Genomic DNA, 23,104 nt, shown 5'->3' with positions numbered 1-23,104 from the left:
AATAGTTTTGCTAACTTTCTTGGCCCAATACAAACCTGCCTAGTGCCCTCTGTGCACTCAGGGCATAGGAACCTAGGAGCAGTGAGGAGCAGGAACCTGTGTAAATTTGGTTTTGTCATGGAATATATTGGTTTCTCCATCTCTGTTAACTGAGAGTTTTGCTGGATATAGTAGCCTGTGCTGGCATTTGCACTCTGGTAGAGTCTATAAGACATCTGCTCAGGATCTTCTGGCCTTCATAGTCTCTGGTAAGAAGTCTGGTTTAATTCTTATAGGTCTACCTTTATAGTTACTTGACCTTTTTTCCCTGCTGCTTTTAATATTCTTACTTTGTTTTGTGAGTTTGTTGTTTTGACTTTTATGTGACAGAAGGAATTTCTTTACTTGTCCAATGTATTTGGAGTTCTGTAGGCTTCTTGTATGCTTTCTGGCATATCTTTCCTTAGATTAGGGAAAATTTCTTCTATAATTTTTCAAGATACTTACTGGCCCTTTAAGTTGGGAGTCATAGATCACTTCTATACCTGTTACCCTTAGGTTTTATCTTCTCATTGTGTCCGCATTTCCTGGATGATTTGGGTTAAGAGCTTTTTGCATTTTCCATTTTCTCTAACCATTGTGTTAGTGTTTTTTATGATGTCTTCTGCCCCTAAGATTCTCTTCTATCTCTTGTATTCTGTTAGTGATGCTTGAATCTATGTCCCCTGATCTCCTTCCTAGGTTTTCTATCTCCCACAGTTGTCTCTTTTTTCTTTATTTATTGTTTCTATTTCCTTTTTTAAATCCTTTATTCCAGCACTAGGAGGGGAACTACATCATGGAAAAAGGAACAACGTAATCTTGTAGCAATGAAACCAAAAGAAGAGAGATACACAAATATAATTCCACATCAAAGAACAAAACTAATGGGAAACAACAATCATGATTCCTTAGGTCTCTTAAAATCAAGTGACTTGATTCCCCAATAAAAATACATAGATGAACAGACTGGATATATAAATGGGACCCAGCATTTTACTGCATACAGGAAACATACCTCAGAGACAAAGACAGACACTTGCTCAGACTAAAAGGCTTGAAAACAATCTGTAAGGATATGGTCCCAAAAAACAAGCTGGAGTAGCCATTTGAATATAGAATAAAATTGACTTTCAACCAAAAGATATCAAAAAGATAAGGAAGATACTTAATATTCAACAAAGGAAAATGCACCAAGATGAACTCTCAATCCTGAATATCTATGCTCCAAATGCAAAGGAAACTACATTCATAAAAGGAACATTACTAAAACTCAAAACACACACCGCACCTCACACAAAAGTAGTGGGAGTTGTCAACACCCCACTCTGGTCAATGGACAGATCATGAAACAGAAACTAAAGAGAGACATAGAAAAATTAATAGAACTTATGAACCAGATGGATGTAACAGATAAACAAAAGAATATACCTTCTTCTCAGCAACTAATTGTACCTTCTCCAAAATTAACCATAAAATCAGTCACAAATCTGCCCTCACCAGATACAAGAAGATTGAAATAATTCCATGCATCCTAACAGGTAACCATGGACTCTTTAGTGTTCAATGACGACAAAAATGAAAGAAAGCCCATATATACATTGAAGTTGAACAGTTGTCTACTCAATGATAACTTAGTCAAGGAAGATGTAAAGAAACAAATCAAAGATTTTTAGAATGAAGTCACAACATACCCAAACTTTTGGAACACAATGAAGGCAGTGCTAAGAGAAAAAAGTTATAGCTCTGAGTGCCTCCAAATAGAAACTGGAGAGATCATCGATTATCAGCTTGATAGCAGACCTAAAAGCTCTAGAATAAAAAGAAGAAAATATGCCCAAGAAGAGTAAACAACAGGAAATAATCAAACTCATGGCTGAAATCAACCAAGTCGAAACAAAAAGAACTATACAAAGAGTCAACAAAACCAGGAGCTGTTTCTTTGAGAAAAACAACAAGGTAGATAAACCTGTAGGGAGGCAAATCAGATGACACAGAGAGTGTATCCAAATAAACAAAATTAGAAATAAAAAGGGAGAAATGAAACAGAATCTGAGGAAAATCAAACAATTTTCAGATCCTAATACAAAAGCCTATATTCAACAAACTGGAAACCTGGATGAAATGGACAATTTTCTAGACAGATACCAGGTATCACAATTAAATCAGAATCAGATTAAACATCCCATAAATACTAAGGAAATAGAAGCAATTATTAAGATTTTCCTAATCAAAAAAGTCCAGTACAAGATAGGTTAAGTGCAAAATTCTCTCAGACCTTCATAGAAGACCACATACCAATACTGTCCAAACTTTCCACAAAATAGAAACAGGAGCACTACCCATTTTTTTCTATGAAACTACAATTATGCTTACACCTAAACCATACAAAGACTCAACAAAGAAAAAGTACTTCAGACTAACGTTCCTTATGAACTTTGATGAAAATACTCAGTAAAATTCTTGAAACAGAATCCAAGAACACATCAAAACAATCATCCATCATGATCAAGTAGGCTTCATCCCAGGGATGCAGGGATGGTTCAATATACAGAAATCCATCAACATAATCAACTATGTAAACAAACTTAAGGATAAAATCCACATGTTCATCTCATTAGATGCTGAGAAAGCATTTGACAAAATGTAATATCCCATCGTGTTTAAAGTTTTGGAATTCAAGGTCCATACCTAAACATACTTTAAGCCATATATAGCAAACCCATAGACAACATCAAACTAAATGGAAAGAAACTTGAAGCAATCTCACTAAAATCAGGGAATAGACAAGGCTGCCCATCTCTCCCTACTTATTCAATATAGTACTCTCCTAACCAAATCAATCAGATGACAAAAGGAGTTTAAAGGGATACAAATTGGAAAAGGAGGAGTCAAAATATCACTATTTGCAGACAATATGATAGAATACATAAGTGATAGTAAAATGGCCATTTTGCAGAATTATATGTACAGATTTAATGCAGTCCCCATCAAAATTCCAACTCAATTCTTTATAGAGTCTTTATAGAGTCAGGAAGAGTAATTTGCAAATTAATTTAAAATAACAAAAAACCCAGGATATCAAAAACTATCCTCAAAAATAAAAGAACTTCTGGGGAAATCACCATCCCTGACCTCAAGCATTATTACAGAGCAATAGTGATAAAAACTGTATGGTATTGATACTGAGCCAGAGAGGTAGATCAATGGAATAGAATTGAAGAACCAAAAATGAACCCACACACCTATGGTCGCTTGATCTTTGACAAAGATTCTAAAACCATCCAGTGGGAAAAAAAGATAGCATTTTCAACACATGGTGATGGTAAAATGGAGGTCAACATGTAGAAGAATGCAAATCGACTCATTCTTATCACTGTGTACAAAGGTTAAGTCCAAATGGATCAAAGACCTCCACATAAAACCAGATACACAAACTTATAGAAGAAATTTCAGGGAAGAGCCTTGAACAAATGGGTACTGGGGAAAATTTCCTGAACAAGATATTAATGGCTTATGCTCTAAGATCCAGAATCAACAAATGTGGCCTCATATGGCTGCAATGCTTCTGTGAGGCAAAGAACACTTTCATTAGAATAAAATGGCAAGGAACAGATTGGGAAAAGATCTTTATCATTCCTACCTCCAATAGCATGCTAATGTCCAATATAAACAAAAACTCAAGAAGTTAGACTCCAGAGAGTCAAATAACCCTATTAAAAATGGGGTGCAGAGCTCAAAAAAGGATTCTCAGCTGAGGAATATCGAATTGTTGAGAAGTACCTGAAGAAATGCTCAACATCCTAGTCATTAGGGAAGTGCAAATCAAAACAACCCTGAGATTCCACCTCACACCAGAGAACTGCTTAAATAGGGTAAAATCATCCAAGAATTTAATTAAACTTTCTGTTTGTACTAATTATATTTATTGACATAAAGAGAATCTAACAACCAAATTTGCCTCAAAGAAAAATATGCCATCCTAGCACACTCAGGTGGTAGGCAGACTGGGATCTGGAATATTTCTGGTGCAAGCCTCCATAAGACCTGAGAACTGCATGGTATCATGAATAATCAACTTTTAAAATTTTTCAGAAGAAAAATGAGTTCAGCTACCATAACCTTGCAGATATAACCCTGTCCAAGACCCATATTCAGGAAATGACATAAGCATCTCAGACATTGGGAAAGACTAAACTCATACCTAGAAACAAAATTATGTGTGGTGCTATTTAATTATTCATTTAATTCCTCCTTTAGGGCACATAGATACTATGAAAACAAAGCATGTTCTATGCACACGTACTAAAGCAAAGTAAATAGAGTATGGTCAAATCTTATGCAAAATATGTGAATTTGAAAACTCCATTAATTTGTCAAACTCTTTAACATACAACTGTGACTTTCATGTCTTATATCTGTGATGACTGGCTTCAGCCCAGTTCCAACTCCAGAGCATGCTATAGCAGGAAGACATGCAAATAAGGCTTCTCTGTGCCCATGAAAACCAGTCTTGCTCTGACCCTGCAGCTCTGACAGAAGAGCCCAGCCCTGGATTCCCAGGTCCTTTCCATCAGTGATCAGCACTGAACACAGACCTCTGGTCATGGACTTCATGTTCAACCTGGTTTTCCTTGGTTTTATTTTAAAAAGTAATTTGTTGAAATGAGATTCTGTCTGTTTTGTGAACGTGGGAATTAGAAAAATTGTTTTGTTTCATTATTTTGTTTTGTTTTCTTAGTAATAATTTTCTGACTTTCATTCTTTGTTTGCAGGTGTCTGCTGTGAGGTGCAGCTGGTGGAGTCTGGTGGAGGATTAGTATAGCCTGGACATTCCCTGAAACGCTCCTGTGTAGCCTCTGGATTCACTTTCAGTGACTATGGCATGAACTGGATTCGACAGGCTCCAAAGAAGGGGCTAGAATGGATAGCAGTCATTTATTATGATGGTACTAAAAAGTACTATGCAGACTCCGTGAAGGGTTGAGTCACCATTTCCAGAGACAATTCTAAGATCACCCTGTACCTGGAAATGAACAGTCTGAAGTCTGAGGACACAGTCATGTATTACTGTGTAAAAGACAGTGAGGAAATATTACTGTGAGCTCAAACAAAATCCTCCTGTAGTGCATGCACTCGGGACCAGCAGGTGGTGCAGAGAGAACACAAAGCTCCTTTTAGCTGAGACTTAACAGCCTATTCCAAAAACCTAGAGGACAGAGAGGTCTGGACTCCTCTCTGTCTAGGTTGCCTCTCTAAAGGAATTCTCTCTATAAGTACATGGTGTAGTTGACATTGTAGTATACAAATGCCAAATTTCCGTTTTCCTGTTTAATATGCGTTTTTTACTCATTTACTTTTTACAGTGTTTCTGTCTATGTAGATTTTGCCTCACTATCTGTGCCTCTCCGACTGTGTTTCCTTATATTTCTTTCACTCTCAATGGATGAGTGTGAGTGAGTGTGTGAGTATGAATGTGAATGTGTGTGTGTATCTGTGTGTGTATGTGTATGTGTGTGTGTGTGTGTGTGTGTGTGTGTGTGTGTGTGTATGTGTGTGTGTGTGATTACAGGTTGAGATGAGGTGACTTCTATCAGTCTACACAATAACATTGAAATAGTCCATATGTGGGCCTGGATCTTCCTATGGCTACCAAACCCACCTTCTTTCTAGTTACGTAGATCTAAACAGAGATACTTGGGATTATGTGGTAATAACTTGAAGCAGAGAGTTATAAAATCAGTCTCTTTATAGATTACTTTAAATGTAGTATTACCTCTGACTTGAACACAAAATTCAGAGCATCATTCAGGGCGTAAGTCGTTCTATTAGAAGACCAAGAATAGAACCTGAAGATGCAAAGAAGCCTTAACACTGTGAAAACCTAGACTCAGGGCAGAGAGTTAGTAAGATTCCCTGATAGGGCACTATATAGTATTCAATTTAAAGGAACAAAGAAATAATTAAGGGCCAGTCACCCATGAACCTGATGACTTTCACTCTCTTCACCATCCTCACACTTGTGCTCAGGAACAGACCTGACCCAACTGTGATGCTGGTAATAAAATTTGTGTAAGAATTGTGAATTGACTCATGAGGCCAAGGTATCTGGTAATACTGAGCTTCAATTTACTGCAAACACCTCTTCATCCACTTAACGGATAATATATCTTTTCTTTCTTCCTCTTTCTCTTTATTAGTTAAGCTTTAGTTTGTATACTTCCCCTAGAGTTTTATGGGTCAAATGATTTTGGTTTTAACACATTAATCCCTTTCCTTTTTCCCAGACTTCTAAGGACCTTATTTATACTACTGTCCCAGATACATAATGTAAAGGTTTCTTGGCCCATTCTCAGGTGGGGTTCCTCATCAAAATCAGGTATGACACTAAAAACCTAAATACAACTTTCTTTTCAATGGCATTCTGGGAACATATGTGGAACATATGGGAACATCTGTTTCACTGTAGAAGAGTAGGTGGGTATTGGAAATCAACTGAAGATTATTATTCAATCAAAACATGAATAATAATCAAAACATCTGGAAACTATCTAATTTGTCAGATTTTTCAGCCATTCTCTTGCCTATGATGATGAAATAGATATGTCTACAACATATTGGTATGATGTGTTTTCCAATCAAAGGGAAGAAGAGGGTTCTTTACTCATTGATCACACATTAGACCGATATTTGGAAGATGCTCCAGTAATCACCAAAGGTTGTTCTATACAGTGATTCTACATTCTCTGCCTTGCTCTGTCATCATCTGGTCCATCTCTGTGTGAGGATAAGGTTTCTGAGAGGGAGTAGAGGACTGAGCATTTTGCCTATTACAGCATCACAACTACAACTACAGAAGTGAATGAATAATCACTGGGATGTGTGATCCACAGAGGCCTGAGACTGGAAATTCATCTCAGTTTCCAATTAACCTTTGTTAGTAGTTTCTAAAATTTTTAGTTATTGATATATTCTGAGGGCCAAAACCCAATGTTTTTGTATTTTCTGTAATTTGTAAAGTAGAAGTGTGTATGTAAACAGCAACACAGAAGAAGGAGAACCATGGGGAACCATGGAGAACAGGGTGGAAAACTGCAGCACTGAAGCAAATGAAGAGAGGAGTCAATACCACCCAACCCCTGTATTTTTATAGAGCCAAAAGCAATTTGGCTGAAATGTTTACAACATATAGATCATAACCACCTCCTTGAATATGTCCCCTTCAATCCTGTTCAGTAGCTGAAGAAGTACTAGAATGTGGGTTCTTCACCAATGTTTACTTCACTGCAATTCCATAGTGGTCACCTCAGTCCCCTCAGGTCACATTTCACAGTATCTTATTAGCATAATGGCAAAGTAACATGGTGTCATATCACAAGCATTTGTAAAAATATATGCTTGACCTAAGTCCTAAGTGACCAGTGCAAGTGTTTGTTTTGCTGGGTTTCATATCTGTGAGTGATGAACTAAATACATAATGTTTTCTATTTTTCTTTGATATTCTGTCCACACCAAGGGATGGACAGCCAAAGTTTTAGACATGTATCTGATAAGAAGGTGGCTTTTGCAGTGGCCAGACTTAGAGATCATCTGCCCACAAATTTACCAGAGGGTTCTACATAATCTTGAATACACCAGGTTAAATATTTTTCAGCCAAATATGAAACCTGTGCAATTATGCAAAAGAGCTATCACTATCACAGAGAAAGGGCCTACCTTGAGGAAATTCCTCCATGTGATCCAGCGTAAGGCATATCCTCAATTAGTGGTGGCTGGGGTGGTGGGATTGTGAGTAGTACCATCCCTAGGCTAGTAGTTTGGGGTTCTATAAGAGAGCAAGCTGAGCAAGCCAGTAAGTAACATCCCTCCATGGCCTCTGCATAAGCTCCTGCTTCCTGACCTGCTTGAGTTCCAGCCCTGAACTTCTTTGGTAATGAAGAGCAATGTGGAAAGTGTAAGCTGAATAAACCCTTTCCTCCCCAACTTGTTTCTTGGCCATGATGTTTTGTGCAGGAATAGAAACCCTGATTAGGATAGTTGCTAAGATCTTCTGAAATACAAAATTGAAAATCAATGTAAAATCTGTGTCTTCTGTAAGGAAAGTGTAGTTCTCTGGAAAAAATGAAGCAGTAGGAAGATATTGAGTAGTGGGAGATTTACTGATGCAGGGAGATCAGAGAATTAATATCCCTAACCTTTTTTGTTTCATCATCAGTAACGTACATCAAGGTAATGGTAGGAATCCTTGCAGCCCAGGCGACTCAAAGGACCCCAGCCTCCCTGTCCCGATATGCTCCAGTCTCACTGCTCATCTTAACTCATTGAATAAGTCTCCAAGATATTCCATCAGCACACAGTAATCACAGTCCTGGGTCTCTAGTCACAGAAGCCATAGAAATTAATCAGAGTCCAGCATACAGTGAACAGGTCCCCCGATCAGTGGATTTCAGTTCATCTGTGCAAATAAGCACATGCAGACAAATTAGGCTCTCATCTTATGATCAGTGCACACGGTGGCCTCAATGCTTTGTGAGGATGGGGGTTCTGTCAAGATCATATTTTACCCTAAATATATGAAAATACCTATCTATTCTGATATTGTGGTCCCTCTGTAAGTGTTAATTAACATCTACCCTGTGGAATAAGTCTGTGCAAAAGGAAAGTATCCTGAAATACCAGATTCTGAATTCATGATCCATAAATATCCTGCAGTAGCATGTACAGAATAAAGCTGAATTAAGAGAGATTCAGATGCTATGAGCCCGCCACCATAATCTTAAAACATGATTACACATAATTTACATATTAAGCAGATGCTGGAAATTAAAAAGCCATAAGATAAACTTTAAAATAACTTCTACTGTGCATGTCAGAAAAGAATATGTGGACTAAAGTCTAAATGTGCATAGACTAGGATTGGTAGAATGGTGTTTCAAATAAACTTCAGTGACACAAGTGACACTTCACTTGAGAACACTGTGACAGGGCCCAGTTATTGCTGCTGACTGGTCTCGCATTTGAACTAGAAAAGCATTATTCAGAGAAGCATTGTTGGCTATGGTTTCCATCTCAATGCATCATCAAATTGAGGTAGCTTTCGAGAAGTCTGGATCTGAACAGTAAGTTGAACAGCTCCACACAATGTTGAATGTAAACCATCGACCATCATGTTACAAAGGACCAGGCTGAAGACCAATTTTTTGGTGAAAAAGGATGAATGGGAAGTAAGTTGGAACTGAAATATACCAGAACGAACATTTAGATTTCTAATTCTTAAGGATTTATTTTTTTACCAAGAGCATGTGTAATGTGTTATTGTGGTTTGTCGTGGTTTGGATATGATTGTTCCATGGAAACTGGCATGATTAGGAGGTGTGGACTTGTTGGGGTAACAATGGCCTTGTTGAAAAAGTACTTCACTGTTAAAACATAGAGATGCAGCTCCCAGGCAGGGTCAAGTATGAACTGGTGGCAGGTGCAGGTAGGGGCTGCAATGCTGCCCTTGAGGAGAAAATGTTTTTCTCACATGGCCTTAAACTATGTTTAAACTGTGTCCTCTTCCTGTGGAAGCAGTTCTCACGCTCTCTAGGTAATGGTGAGTATACTTTGATAATAGGAAGAAGGGTTATTTGGTATGTGAATATTTTGAGAAGAAATCTTTGTTTAGTCGTATTTCTTTCTTTAGTCTTGCCTCAGTTGTTCCTGGTATTGTGGAAATAATGATCTTATGGTATCTTACCAAAATAGAAATTGAAGTGATGCATATTCATATCTATATAAGGATTAATAAAACTTTCACCTGCATACAGTTGCTTCTGCCTTTCCTCTGTACCACCCTGTGTCCTGGGTGTGTGCAACTGTACCCAGGGCCCCCAGTGCACTAGACATTGACAAATGGTGCCCAAACAGGGATGCTGAAGGTAAGTCAGGATGGTCAGTTAAGGTACATATAATTTATTAAAGGGAAATGGGACAAGATAAATCTTCTCTTCATCTTGCTACGCTTAAGCGCCTTTTAAAAGAGCAGGGAATTCATATCTCTCAGTATGATATAGAAATGTGTTTAGAAACAGCAAGAGAGTATCCTCTTTGGTTCCCTGACAAGGGTTCCATAGATTCTGACATCTGGGTTAAAGTTAAAGTTAACGTGGAAAAGGCTGTCAGGCACGGAAAAAAAGGTTCCAATTCATTTCTGGTCTACTTTGGCTGTTAGTTTTACTGTGTTCAAGGGCATGAATGAAGACAGAGTGATAATGAATACAGAACAAGAAGCTACAGCTTCATTAAGGCAAAAGTGAAAGTAAAAGTTTCATCATCTGCACCACAGCCTGAAGCAGTTTTTTCTGCATCGTTTCCTGAGGATGACATGTTAACTATAGATTCCAGTGATAATGATAATGAATTACCTGCTTTTCCCTCTCCTATGATTAGGCCAGCATTGGTTGAAACTGTGGCCCAACCGACTTATTATAAAGGATGATATTGGTTGGTTGAAAAAGGCAGTAACTATATATGAACCATATATTAAGTTTTTATGTAAACTAAAATTAATGTTGGAAAGAACAGTGGTAGGAGAGCAAGCTAGAGGACAACTGCTGAAAGTGCTTGCTTTGGAAAATCCTAATGAGGATTATAAAAGAACATTATTACCTATAAGGGAGACTGGAGATATTAATGCTTATATGAAGGCATGCAAGGATATCCTTTCTGAAAATGGAAAGGTGCATTTAGATGAAGATAGTTATTAAATTACATATTTTAAATACTTTTGAATATTATCCAGGCATTTCAGCTCAAGATGAGTTGCTGTTTGAATGGATATACACTAACCCGAAATTTAACATCAACAACTTATGAGGAACAAATTTCTTTAGTTGTTCAACAAGGCAGACAAAGATCTGTTACATTGTAGGGATATGATTGTGCTGCTATTGTTTTCCTATTAAGTAAAGCTAAAGTGGAATATTTAATGCAGATGACTGAAGTCTTTCAATTAGCCATGATTTCTTACACTGGAAATATTGAATTTCATTTTCCCCATAGTAAATTGTGGGATTGCTTTAGAAAACTAAAATTTGTGATAAATAAACTAATTTCTGTTGATCCATTACCATCTGCTGTTACTGTGTTTACGGATGGCTCTAAGACCAAGAGTGCATATTAGACCAAAGATAAATTTGGGGTACATGAATCTTGTTTTGGGTCAGTAAAACAAAATGAATTATTAGCAGGAATTAATGTATTGCAGGATTTTACTCATGATGTAAATATTGTAGCTGATTCAGCATACATTGTAGGGGTAGCACAGAATATTACAACTGCTGTTATTTCTACATCTAAGCCTATATGGAATATGTTATTTTCACTTATTAAAGGACTACTGTTATTATGAAACTCTAGAGTATTTATTACACATATTAGATCACATTCAAAACTGTCAGGACCTTTAACATTGGCAATCATATGGTAGATCAATTAGTGACATTTGCTACCCCAGAAGAAGAACATAATCATAATCATGCCAATGCAAGATATTTACTTTTTAAATAGAAGATTCTCTATTCTCAAGGTAAACAAATTATTGCTAATTGTCCTATTTGTAAGCCTTTACATATAAAATGTATTCCATCTGACACTAAACCCAGAGGAATGCAACCTAATGAATTGTGGCAGATAGATATAATCCATATTTCTGAGTTAGGTAGCCTTTCATATATGCATATAAGCATAGATATTTTTTTAAATTTTGTATGGGCTATGCCATTGCCTTAAGAATGCACTGCTCTTGTTATACAGCATCTATTGGAAACTTTTGCTGTTATGGGACTGCCCTCTAAAATTAAAACTGATAATGGGCCAACATATATTTCTTATAAATTTAAACAATTTTGTCAACAGCATCATATTCTACATATTACTGATATAGAATACAATCCACAAGGACAAGCTTTTGTTGAAAGAGTACACCATACCCTGAAACAACAAATTATAAAATTAAAAAGAAGGAAAAGAGATGACCTTACACAGTCTCAATGCAGTGTGCAGACTAATCCCAGAGCTATATTGGCACAAGCATTATTTGTTATTAATTTTCTTCATTTACCACAAGGTGAAGTTTTATCAAAAGCAGATAGACTTTTTATTGAACTTCCCCTGGAAGGTATGGAACAGCCAGTATGTGTAAAAATTGCCCGAGATGCTGAATGGCAGAAAGGGACATTACTGTATTTAGGTAGCAGCGAGGGTTTTGTCTCATTACAGGATGGGAGACAATTCTGATTACCCAAGAGATGGATACAAGCATAGACTGGTAAGAACCGGGCCCTACCCCCACAGGAATTCAATTAAACCAGATATATTTTCTTATGATGAAAGTCCTTCAGAGACGAAGGAGGTGTCCTCCATTACCAAGGCCATGGCTTCTCTTAAGGTTGATAAATGATAATGGAGAAGGATATGTGCAGTGACAACCCCATTACTTATGTGGGTTCAGGTGAAGCATTTACCACTGAAGGAAAAAAAATGTTGTCTTGTATGGGAAAGTCCATTACTGCTGAGCATTTGCCTTTAGCAATGTTTGTTTTACTCACAGTATCTTCTGCTGAGGCCACTGTGAGTTATTGGGTTTATATTCCTAATCCACCTTTATTTGAGCCTGCTACATGAGGGGTGGCAGATTTGGTGTTATACACCACTCCAAAGATTGTATCATTTCCTTGGACTAATTTGATTCATTTGAATAAGCAGGATGGAGCTTTGTATAATTTTAATTATGCTGGCTCAAATATGCCTTTATGTTTAGGACAGAGACCATGTCGCCAAATGAGCTATCAAACAAAATTGGCTATTACCAAAAAAAAAACAAAAAAAAAACAAAAAAAAAACAAAAAAAAAACAAAAAAAAAAAAAAAAAAAAAAAAACGGGTTACAGGCTCCAGGACTCACTTGCAATGATTGACAACTTGATTATAAACCAAAATTGGAGTAACATTATATCTGTTAGTGAGCCAGTATATTCTGTTTGTGCTCAATTTACTTATATAGGCTTAAAATATCGCCCATTTATTTGGAAGAATTGCCTTAGCACGTTTGGAAAAATTATTCAAGATAAATGGATAAATTGGGGTCCTTATGGTCAATTTGTTAATAAATGTTCAGAATGGAATGTTACCACTTGTATTTGTCTAATGTTACCAGGATGAGCAGAGAGGAGAATGAACACCTTAATGGTTCCTTGCTGATGGAATGGGGAGATGGTGGCATTGCTGATAATTGGCCTCTGTGGAAGATGCATTTCAAACTCATTTGTGGAAGGCTGCTGCTGTATTAAAAGTAGTTGTGTTTGCTAATGGAGCTTTTCTGTGACTGCTCAATCTGCCTCTCAGTATAATTTTCCCACATTTAAGATAGAAAAGGTTACTACTTGTATTCCTATGTGATATTTGTTTTTAATGGATAGATTTAATTTTACTAATGGATTTGCTTGTATTAACTGTTATTTTTATTCATGTATTAATTCTTCTATTCAGTACAATATGAATCAAGACTCTATTATTATATTCAGCAAAAATTTTATGTACGCATGACAGTTAATTTGAGATGTCATTGCTCTCAAGACCCTCTTAATCATGTGATTATTGAAGTTTTCAATAATTTGCTGAAGAGAAGTAAAAAAATGATTGGAGTTATTGTAGCTATTGGTTTAAGCCTTATTACTGTTACTACTTGGCAGCAGTTTCCAGTACAGCATTAAAAACACCTATTCAGACAAAGCATTTTGTTGAAGATTGGCATAAAGATTCACATGTTTTATGGAGAGAACAAAGTAAAGATGATACTAGACTTCAACATCAAGTAGATATTTTAAAACAAACAGTAGAATGGTAGGGTCAAAAGATGTTATCTATTGAAACATATGTTGATTTAAGTTGTGATTATAATTCTACTAATTTTTGTTTTGCTGATTATATGTATAATAATACAGAACATGATTGGAAGTTAATTCAAGAATATTTACAAGGTAATGAATGTGCTACGAAGATAATTAATGACTTGAAATATGATGTTCAAATGTCATTTGGTAAACAGCAAGAAGTTACTACCTCTGAAGAAGTAGCTAAATTATGGGCTGATCAATTGACAGAATTAGATCCCAAAGCTTGGCTTCAAAGTACTTTTGATAGCTTGGGAGGGGCTAGTTTTTCAATAATACTATGTGCACTATATACTATGTTGCTTTATTTTTACATGATTAAACCCCTACAAGGGCGTTTAGCTATGTCATGGAAAATGTTACATTTAAAACAAAACAAAAAATAAGGAATTGTTAATACATAGAAATGCAATTCCCAGGCAGGGTCAAGTATGAACTGGTGACAGGTGCAAGTAGGGGCTGGTATGCCGCCCTTGAGAAGAAAAGTTTTTTGTTTTTTTTTTTCACTTGGCCTTAAACTGTGTTCTGCTGTGTCCTCTTTCTGTGGAAGAAGTTCTCATGCTCTCTTGGTAATGTTGAGTACACTTTGATAATAAGAAGAGGGGTGATTTGTTATGTGAATATTTTGAGAAGAAATCTTTGTTTAGTCATATTTCTTTCTTTAGTCTTGCCTCAGTTGTTCCTGGTATTGTGGAAATAATGATCTTATGGTATCTTACCAAAATAGAAATTGAAGTAATGCATATTCATATCTATATAAGGATTAATAAAACTTGCACCTGCATACAGTTGCTTCTGCCTTTCCTCTGCACCCCCTCTGTCTTGGTTCTGTGAGACCATACCCAGGGCCCACAATGCACTAGACGTTGACACATCACTATACAGGGGAAGAAAGAGGGGTATAGTCCTATGATCAAGTTCTGCCTACTGTAGAAGAGAGCCCCTCATTTTTGCCTGCAAATGATTGTCTCTTCCTGGTTGCCTTCAAATCAAGAGGTAGAACTCTTGGATCTTACAGAACCATGTCTGCCTAGAAAGGAATATCATCTTAAGTCAGGAACAAAGAAAACCAAAGTAAGGGGAATATTGCAACCAGTGCACACAAGTGGACTGTGGTAAGAAAATTGAGATTAGGAGGGGACAATAAAACCAGATAAATAAATTCAAGGTCATATGAAGAGTTAATGTACAAACCCGATTTTGCTAATTTATTTTAACGGGGGAAAAATGAAAACTACATTAATACAACATGAAGGCAGGCAGCACTTGCCTGGTTTAACAATGGACAAAGAGAATGGTGAAATTACAGGAATCATATCAAGAATTACTGGTTGAAACACAAGTCAGTTGGCTGCAAGGAGAAATATTTCTGAATAGCAAACATAGAGCTATAGATAGACATTGACTTAGAATGTTTAATTTTAAAGCCTTTATAAGACCTGAGGACAGTGTTCTCTCATGAAAAAGTAAAGTACAGAAATATCCCAAATGTTCTCCTCATAGACAAGGAGTTCTGCTAACCTTGCAAGGGAGGTGTGACCTTTTACAAAAATATCAAGGAGTAGTCAGGTCAAGAAAAGACAAAGGGAAAGACTGAGTTCCTATACGGAAACACAACTGTGTGTTTTTTATTTCCCTTTCATACTAAGGAGACAGAATATACATAAAAGCAAGTTCTATAAACATGCACAAGGGAAAAGAAAATGCAGTGTGCTGAATGTTTAACAAAGAAAATGTGAATCTAAAACTGAAATACTGTTTTAAATTCTGTAACTCTCATCATTGTAGTTGGTATCTTATACCTTCTCTGAGCAGTGTGTCCTGACAAGTGTCCAACTGTAGAACTTTCAATAGAAACATCAAGAGCACATGTAAATATTACTTCTCTGAGCCTATGAAAACCAGCCCTGCTGTGACCCAGCAGCTTGAGGAGAGGAGCCCAGGCCTCGATAGCCAACTCTTCTCATTCACTGATCAGCACTGAACACAGATTATTCTCTGTGTACTAGGGGCTCTGCTTGGTTTTCCTTGTATTTATTTTATGACGTTTTATAGGTACTTGATGGAGATAAGAATCTGTGTTGTGTGGACAGTAAAAAGACAAAAATTGCTTTTTGTGACAGTTTTCTGACCAGCATTCTGTGATTTTGCAGTTACCACTGTGAACTGCAGTCACAGGAGTCTTAGTGCTCCCAGAAAAGACCATCAAACTCTGCTGTGCAGCATCTGGTTTCACCTTCAGGAACTGGCATTGGCTGTCTGCATACCTGATGTGATCAGCAGGGATCTGAAGAGCTCTGGCTCAGCTATAGCAGCCAAAGAGTGGCTCTACTGCAGCCACCACTGCTCTGCATCAGGATGCAGTAGGCAGCTAAGAACCAAGGCCAACTCCACTGAGCAGGAAGTGGCTACAGTAAGATTGAGCAGCTTCAAGCAACAAAAGCTTCAGGAGACAATAGTCTTCCTTGGTGTGGTACAGCTTAATAAGCCTGGCACTCTCAAACAATCTTTGGTGAAATAACTACTATACTTTCTTCCTTGTAGGTAGGATCTTATGAACATTTTGGTGTGGATTGGGATCTTAAAGCAGATGTCTTGTGATGACTTGGTCTCAGATGTTGTGGACGACTCATCATCATGTGGAAGGACTTCAGATATTGTCCCAATGTGACCGATTGTCTCATTCCTCTCCATGGGGTGTAGTGGTTATCCGTTCCAAGACAGGAACCTGGTCAAGAGTAGATTTTAATGCCTCAAATCTTGAATTATGATAATTTTTAGAGTCCTTGAATCCACTCAACATAACCTAGTTTTCTCTCTTGCGGCACAGTCCACTGTCCCACATGGCATGGCCTAGGCCCTCCAGGATCCAGGAAGGGGCTGAGGTGGGAAACATACATTAATAGTGATGGTAATTGCATCAACTATGCCAAAACTTTGAGGCGACACTATCCCCAAGATGTAATGCCAAGAACACCTTGTACCTGGAAATTAGCAGCCTGAGGTTTGAGGACATGGCCATGTACTATTGTGCGAGAGAAATAGTGAGTGAATGTCGGGGAGAACACAGAAAGAGACCTCCCTGCAGGGAGCTCAAGATGAGCAGGAGCCTCTGAGATCATACAGAGTATTGCTCTAACCACTTCATCCAGAATATGTCCGTGCAAAGAAAAGACATCTTGATTAGTATGAATACAAGCTCGGGACTATATTTGGCAGATCTACCACTACACTATCCTGTTCCCCACCTGTGAAATCCCTCATAAATTGCAGTTTCTCCATGCCATGTTCTTCATGTCTACCTTCCTCCTATTCTTAGACCACCTCTCTCCCTCCTTCTACTCCACCTTCCCTTAACCTGCCCAATAAACTGGCTATTGCCTTAATTTTACAAATTAAATAGGTAGTAAGTTTTGATGAAGTCATCTGAGTCCTGAGTAGAGAGTAGGCAGGTGACCTGGGGGTCCGCTTAATTAGCATCAAAATATAGACAACTCCAGGGCAAACCACAATAGCAATAACTATTTGAGTTACAGAGAGTTACAACATGTTCATAGAGACATTAAAGAATGGACTCCTTTGTTTCTGGATTCACTCTACACATACACTGTGCAGTATTCCTTAAAATATCCAAAATCTTATTGAAATGCATATATTCAATTGCGGTATACATTTCCATATTAAGTTACTATGCTATTTCTCTTTCACAGCCTCCCTTTCCCCCTATATGTATATGGGTATTTCTGTACACTCTATCCATCTGCACCATATATTTTAAGACAAGTTCTATCACTGAGACTGAAAAGTCACCAACTGACTATAATGGTTGGACAGCAAGCTCCTGTGATTGCTCTGTCCTCACACGTCATTGGATAACTGGTTGACTGCCATACCCAACTCTTTGTGTGGGCATAGAGAACTAAGTTCAAAGAAAAGATTCCATGCTACTTGTTTGACAAGAACTTGAACCACAGATATTTTCACAGCTCCATTATACTTGATTTCAAATTTAAGATGTGCTCTGACATGAACAAAATGAAGATCATCACACAGGGCAGAGGTGATTCCATGATGTGACCAGCATCAGTTCCAGAAGAAGCCAAGGAAACCTTAGATGGTAAAACCTAAATACAGAGCTGCTCAAACGCACATCAGTCTGAAGGACAAAATGACCTCTGTTTGTTTCCTCATTCGGTACTGGTAATTAAGCTAATTGTGGATCTCTTGTGTAGCATTGGTAAGACCTTAATTCAAATGGTAATGCTGAAAAAATGCATCCCTCATTTTAATTAATAATATAACTTTAGAAAAATCACTAGTCCCTGTTAAAGACGAGACCTCTGTTTCATCCAAGAGATCAGCCCATTTTTTACATTCATAGACTTAAATGAATTGATCTCATGGCATGAGAGGGAATAGTGGTACATAGGTTAGGAAGCACAGATATAAAGTGGTTGAGATGACACAAAGCCACAATGGATCACAAGAGTTCAGATCATGTGATTAAACCATTCCAGCTGCTTCTCAGCTAAGTGTTATAGGTCAACTCACATACTCATTCTAGGATCAGGTGCCATGCACCTGAGTAATCTGCAGGCTTAGATTTTATTACCACACCTTATACATATTAATAAATATTGCAATCTATAACACAAATATATTCATTATATAATGATTTTAAAAGTGAAAATGTACTGACAGTTACAGATTTTTAAGTCTCTCTTTGTCAATATGAATGAATGCCATGAGACCAATCCCTTGAATATTCATAAATGGCTATAGGTTATGTAATTGAGCAAGTTTATGGAAAGGAATGATTCAGGAAGGATGAAGAAAGCAAAAATAATGATCAGAATGTACTGTATAAAAATATCCACTTCCATTTATGTTAATTCATTTTATTTTCATATTTAATTTTTAAAATCACCTACTTGTAATGGACAGTAATAGTGATGCACACCTTTAATTGCCTCAATAGGGAGAAAATGGCAGGATAATCAATATCTAATAGTTTAATACCAGGTTGTTCTACATAGTGAGCCCAGACCAACGACAGTTACCCTGTCTAAAGAGAGGATTTAAGAAACCCATGCCCTCTGCCTATGAATATGTATTTCTGACTGTGAATGTGATGCTGTGTATGTGTGTATTGTAATGTATTTCTGTATCTGTAATTGTGAGTGTATCTGTGTCAATGTGGTTGCAGTTCTGTAGGATGTCAAGTCCCCTGTACCCATCTTTCCATCAGAAGAATTTTAATTGTCCTAGTTTGTTATTTTTTATATGATCAACAATATGACCAAAACCAATAGGGGTAGGAGATAGTTTCTGCCACCTTGATTTTTACAAAATATCACAGAGGAAAATTAGGACATGAAGTCAAGGAAAGAACTTGAAAGTGGGAACTGAATCAGAAACCATGAAGAATCTCATCTGACCATACTGTATCTCCATAGTGATTGTACATCCTTTCTAAGCCAACCCAGGAATGCAGATCCACAGATGGCACCAACCACATCTGCCTGGGATATCACATATTTTCATTATTTAAAAGAATACCTCCACAGATGTGCCTGTGGACCAGTCTGATGGATACATTGTTTGTTTCATTGTTTGTTTTGTTTTGTTTTCAATCAAGGTTAATTCTTTGCTGAAGACCATAGTTTGTATTGTGTTGATAAATTTCTAGCCACCACACAAATGGACAGTCTGGTATTGTCCTAGCAACAATTAAGTGAGAATCCATCCGTGAACTACGTATAAGTAAACAAATGACTGAAGAAAGATATTAATAACGAACCACTTCTGAAATTTAAGACAATTATAAATAATGTGTGGATTTATCATGAACTCATGCTTTTCCTAATGACTTTTTCCTAGTAACTTCATTGTCCAGAGATTTATGGAAAAGCAGCATTATGGGACAGATTAGGGACACAGATTATCTCTGAAGTAAACAAAGACAAAAACACATGAATAAGTGGACGTACATCACATTCTCCAATATAGTATAGAAAGGTGCATTTATTTCTATGATAATCCCTTCCAAATTTTTGTACCCACAATGGAAATATCAGACAAACCCAAGAGGAGATCTACTGTGAATAATGCCTGAAAAATATTCTCCTAACACTCAGAGTATCAGAACTAGAGGAATGCAGCACTAATAATGTTAATGACCATTAAATGGATGGCTTTTTCCCTAATGTGACAGATCTGCCCACACAGCTGCTCACAGTACAAAGATTATGTGCAATAAAATAAGAAAAACAAAATGTGGGGACTCCAAGGCCAAGTAATAGATCCACATTCTCAGAGTCCTAGCAAACAGATTGTGGTAACTCTGTACTTCTCTTCCTTGGTGTTTCCATTACCAAGGCATGAGGAGAAGCTCTCCAGTCTCTTACTCTCTATGGTGATCAACACCAGGTTCCTCATGTTCATGCCCGCCCTCTGCTCCACTTTATCTCATCACTCAGTGATCTCTGGCTTACTATTCACTTCAGTTAACATAACAACCAATATGGTGTCAGACTACTGATTTTTATGATTTGTTATGAACAGCTCACCAATGCATAATCATATTTAGAACACTTTGCTACAAGATGAAACAAGAGACAAACAGAGATATATAAAAGTACATTGATATAGAGAAACTGACATAAATCAAGAGGTGCAAAGACTAGGTCCCAACCACACTGTCCTTAAGTAGGAAGGTTAAGTCACTCAGCCTCCTGACATAGGCTCCTGACATCAGCCCCTTTGATCTACTCTCTGATAAACCTTTGAAACAAAATGGACAAAATATTTGTTTAAAAGTTATTTCTTCATAAATGATGAGACTAAAGTGAGTACACAGAAAGTGTTTCTAAAACAGTTGATTGCTAATATATAAAAATGTATAAAAACATAGTTAAAAATCAATTTGATGACTATTTGCTAAGTAATAATTATACAGGTTTTTGTACACAATTAAATAATCATCACTTCAATATTTTATACTAACCCTACTATTATTTATAGTTGTAATTCTTGTGAAGATAACTTGAAAATCAATTGAAATACAAGGCTATTTAATGTTTGTGGTTTTGCATCTTTATTCTCAAACTACCTGGTGAAGGAGGTGCCACGAATGCAGTTCTGAAGAGAATAATGAAATATAAAAAGCTAAAAAAATAATAAAAACGAATCCAAGAGAAAAAAATTCTGGGGAAAAAAAGGTTCCCCAATTCCATCCTACATCCTCTAGTGCAATTTACAATGATAGACAATTGCATTGAAGCTAAGGTAACCTGTTCTACTTGTAGTACATGAATAAAGATTCACCTACTGTAAACCTCCATATCACTCTGCCCCTTTTTTTGCTTCCAAGGCCTGCACAATGTGACTAATACTGTTTTTTATTTGAAATTGGATATCCAAACACTACCAGGGAAAAGTTCCTGAGTTTTCAGCTCCATTTTTCTAAACACAAAGATAATCCCAGGCACATGGAGATGAAACTACATATTCTGCTCTGTACTTCCTTATATCATCTCAAGAACCTCCCCCAATGCAAAGTACCCCACAGGCACAGACTGAAAGCCCAGGCCTAGCTGAAGATCCCCATCTCCTTCTCACTAGAGCCTCCATCACAGCATGGCTGTCCTGGTGCTGTTGCTCTGCCTGTTGATATTTCCAAGCTGTAAGTGTTTCAGAGTGTCATGAGAGGGACTCAGGCACTTATTCCATAGGATGAATGACTAATGATGATGTTGCTTATCCCCAGGTGTCCTGTCCCAAGTGCAACTAAAGGAGTCAGGACCTGGTCTGGTACAGCCATCACAGACCCTGTCTCTCACCTGCACTGTCTCTGGGTTATCATTAACCAGCAATAGTGTAAGCTGGATTCGGCAGCCTCCAGGAAAGGGTCTGGAGTGGATGGGAGTAATATGGAGTAATGGAGGCACAGATTATAATTCAGCTATCAAATCCCGACTGAGCATCAGCAGGGACACCTCGAAGAGCCAAGTTTTCTTAAAGATGAACAGTCTGCAAACTGAAGACACAGCCATGTACTTCTGTGCCAGAAACACAGTGAGGGAAGTCCAGTGTGAACTTGCACAAAAACTTCCCTACAGGGATTCTTACGACCAGCAGGGGGCGCTGAGGATCAACAAACTCTTTCCAGAATCACTTCAGAATCTAGGAAGTTCTGGTCTATGCTGCTGAGTATGGGTTTTAGTGTTAAAGATATGGACTCTTCTTCCAACCGTGGAGATTTTCTAGAACATCATTTTCAGTGTCATTTTCTATCAAACTTCTTGTTTCTTCATGCAATTGAATAATCAATAAGTAGTTCTATAATTTAATAGTATAAAATAAGAACAAAATATTGAGTTAATATTTATGAAGAAAACTCAGTGAAACACTGTGGTTGAGGACATCCAGTGAGATTTGGTAATGTATTTTTTTTTGTCATGACTGCAGTTTTAGTAACATTTCTACTTTTTACTTAAATGATGTTTGAAAACAATTACATTCCTCTTCTCTAACATAAAGTTTTCAAGTACATGTCCACAAGTTAATGATGATACAGTTAGCATTTTTAATGTTAAATCATAGTATCTTCTTCCATATATAAAACACATAATACATGGCTATTAACTGTGGCCAACATCCATACATATTATTTTTGAAATAATCCTTTTCTTCTAATTGACTAGTCTTCTCATCTTACACTGTCTGAGCTACGATCGACTGGATTGATGTGGACAGTGATACAAAATCTGATAAGGTTGAGTTAAGACTTGAAACTAGGGATGATAGGAGCTTTCCCTGATCTTAGAACTAGGCCCCTTTCACTTATTTGTATCCTTCCATTTCCTGCTCTCCCTAGGGATATTTGTAGCATTCAGTCACTTAGAGGCAATAACTCCAACCACTTCCCCACGTAGATGAGACACCCCTAACATCTCAGACAAAGCCAATCAGAAGGACCCACTGTCAGACCCCAATTCACCCCAGAAAGTTATACAAAGACCCTATCCAGAAAGAATAAAGGTGTGTAAGAATAACTTAGTCTTCTGAGAGATTCTGTCATAAGAGTTGTAACATCACCAACAAGAAAGAGAATTTCTCTCCTAAAATGCTGCCAGGAGCTCCCCTGCACTA

General features: G+C 37.3%; 1 gene segment (V, D, J or C); it reads left to right on the top strand.

Moving 5' to 3' along the window:
* Nucleotides 1–21,510: 21,510 nt before the first annotated feature.
* On the top strand, nt 21,511–22,162 carry LOC134479193 (Ig heavy chain V region PJ14-like). The segment is given in 2 exon segments: nt 21,511–21,635; nt 21,720–22,162. Coding segments are annotated over 2 exon segments (489 nt in total).
* Nucleotides 22,163–23,104: the final 942 nt, after the last annotated feature.

This window comes from Rattus norvegicus, chromosome 6 (genome assembly GCF_036323735.1).
Source record: "Rattus norvegicus strain BN/NHsdMcwi chromosome 6, GRCr8, whole genome shotgun sequence".
Classification (NCBI taxonomy): Eukaryota; Metazoa; Chordata; class Mammalia; order Rodentia; family Muridae; genus Rattus; species Rattus norvegicus.
The sequence above is the reverse complement of the archived record's forward strand: the minus strand, read 5'-3'. Positions and strand labels throughout refer to the sequence as shown.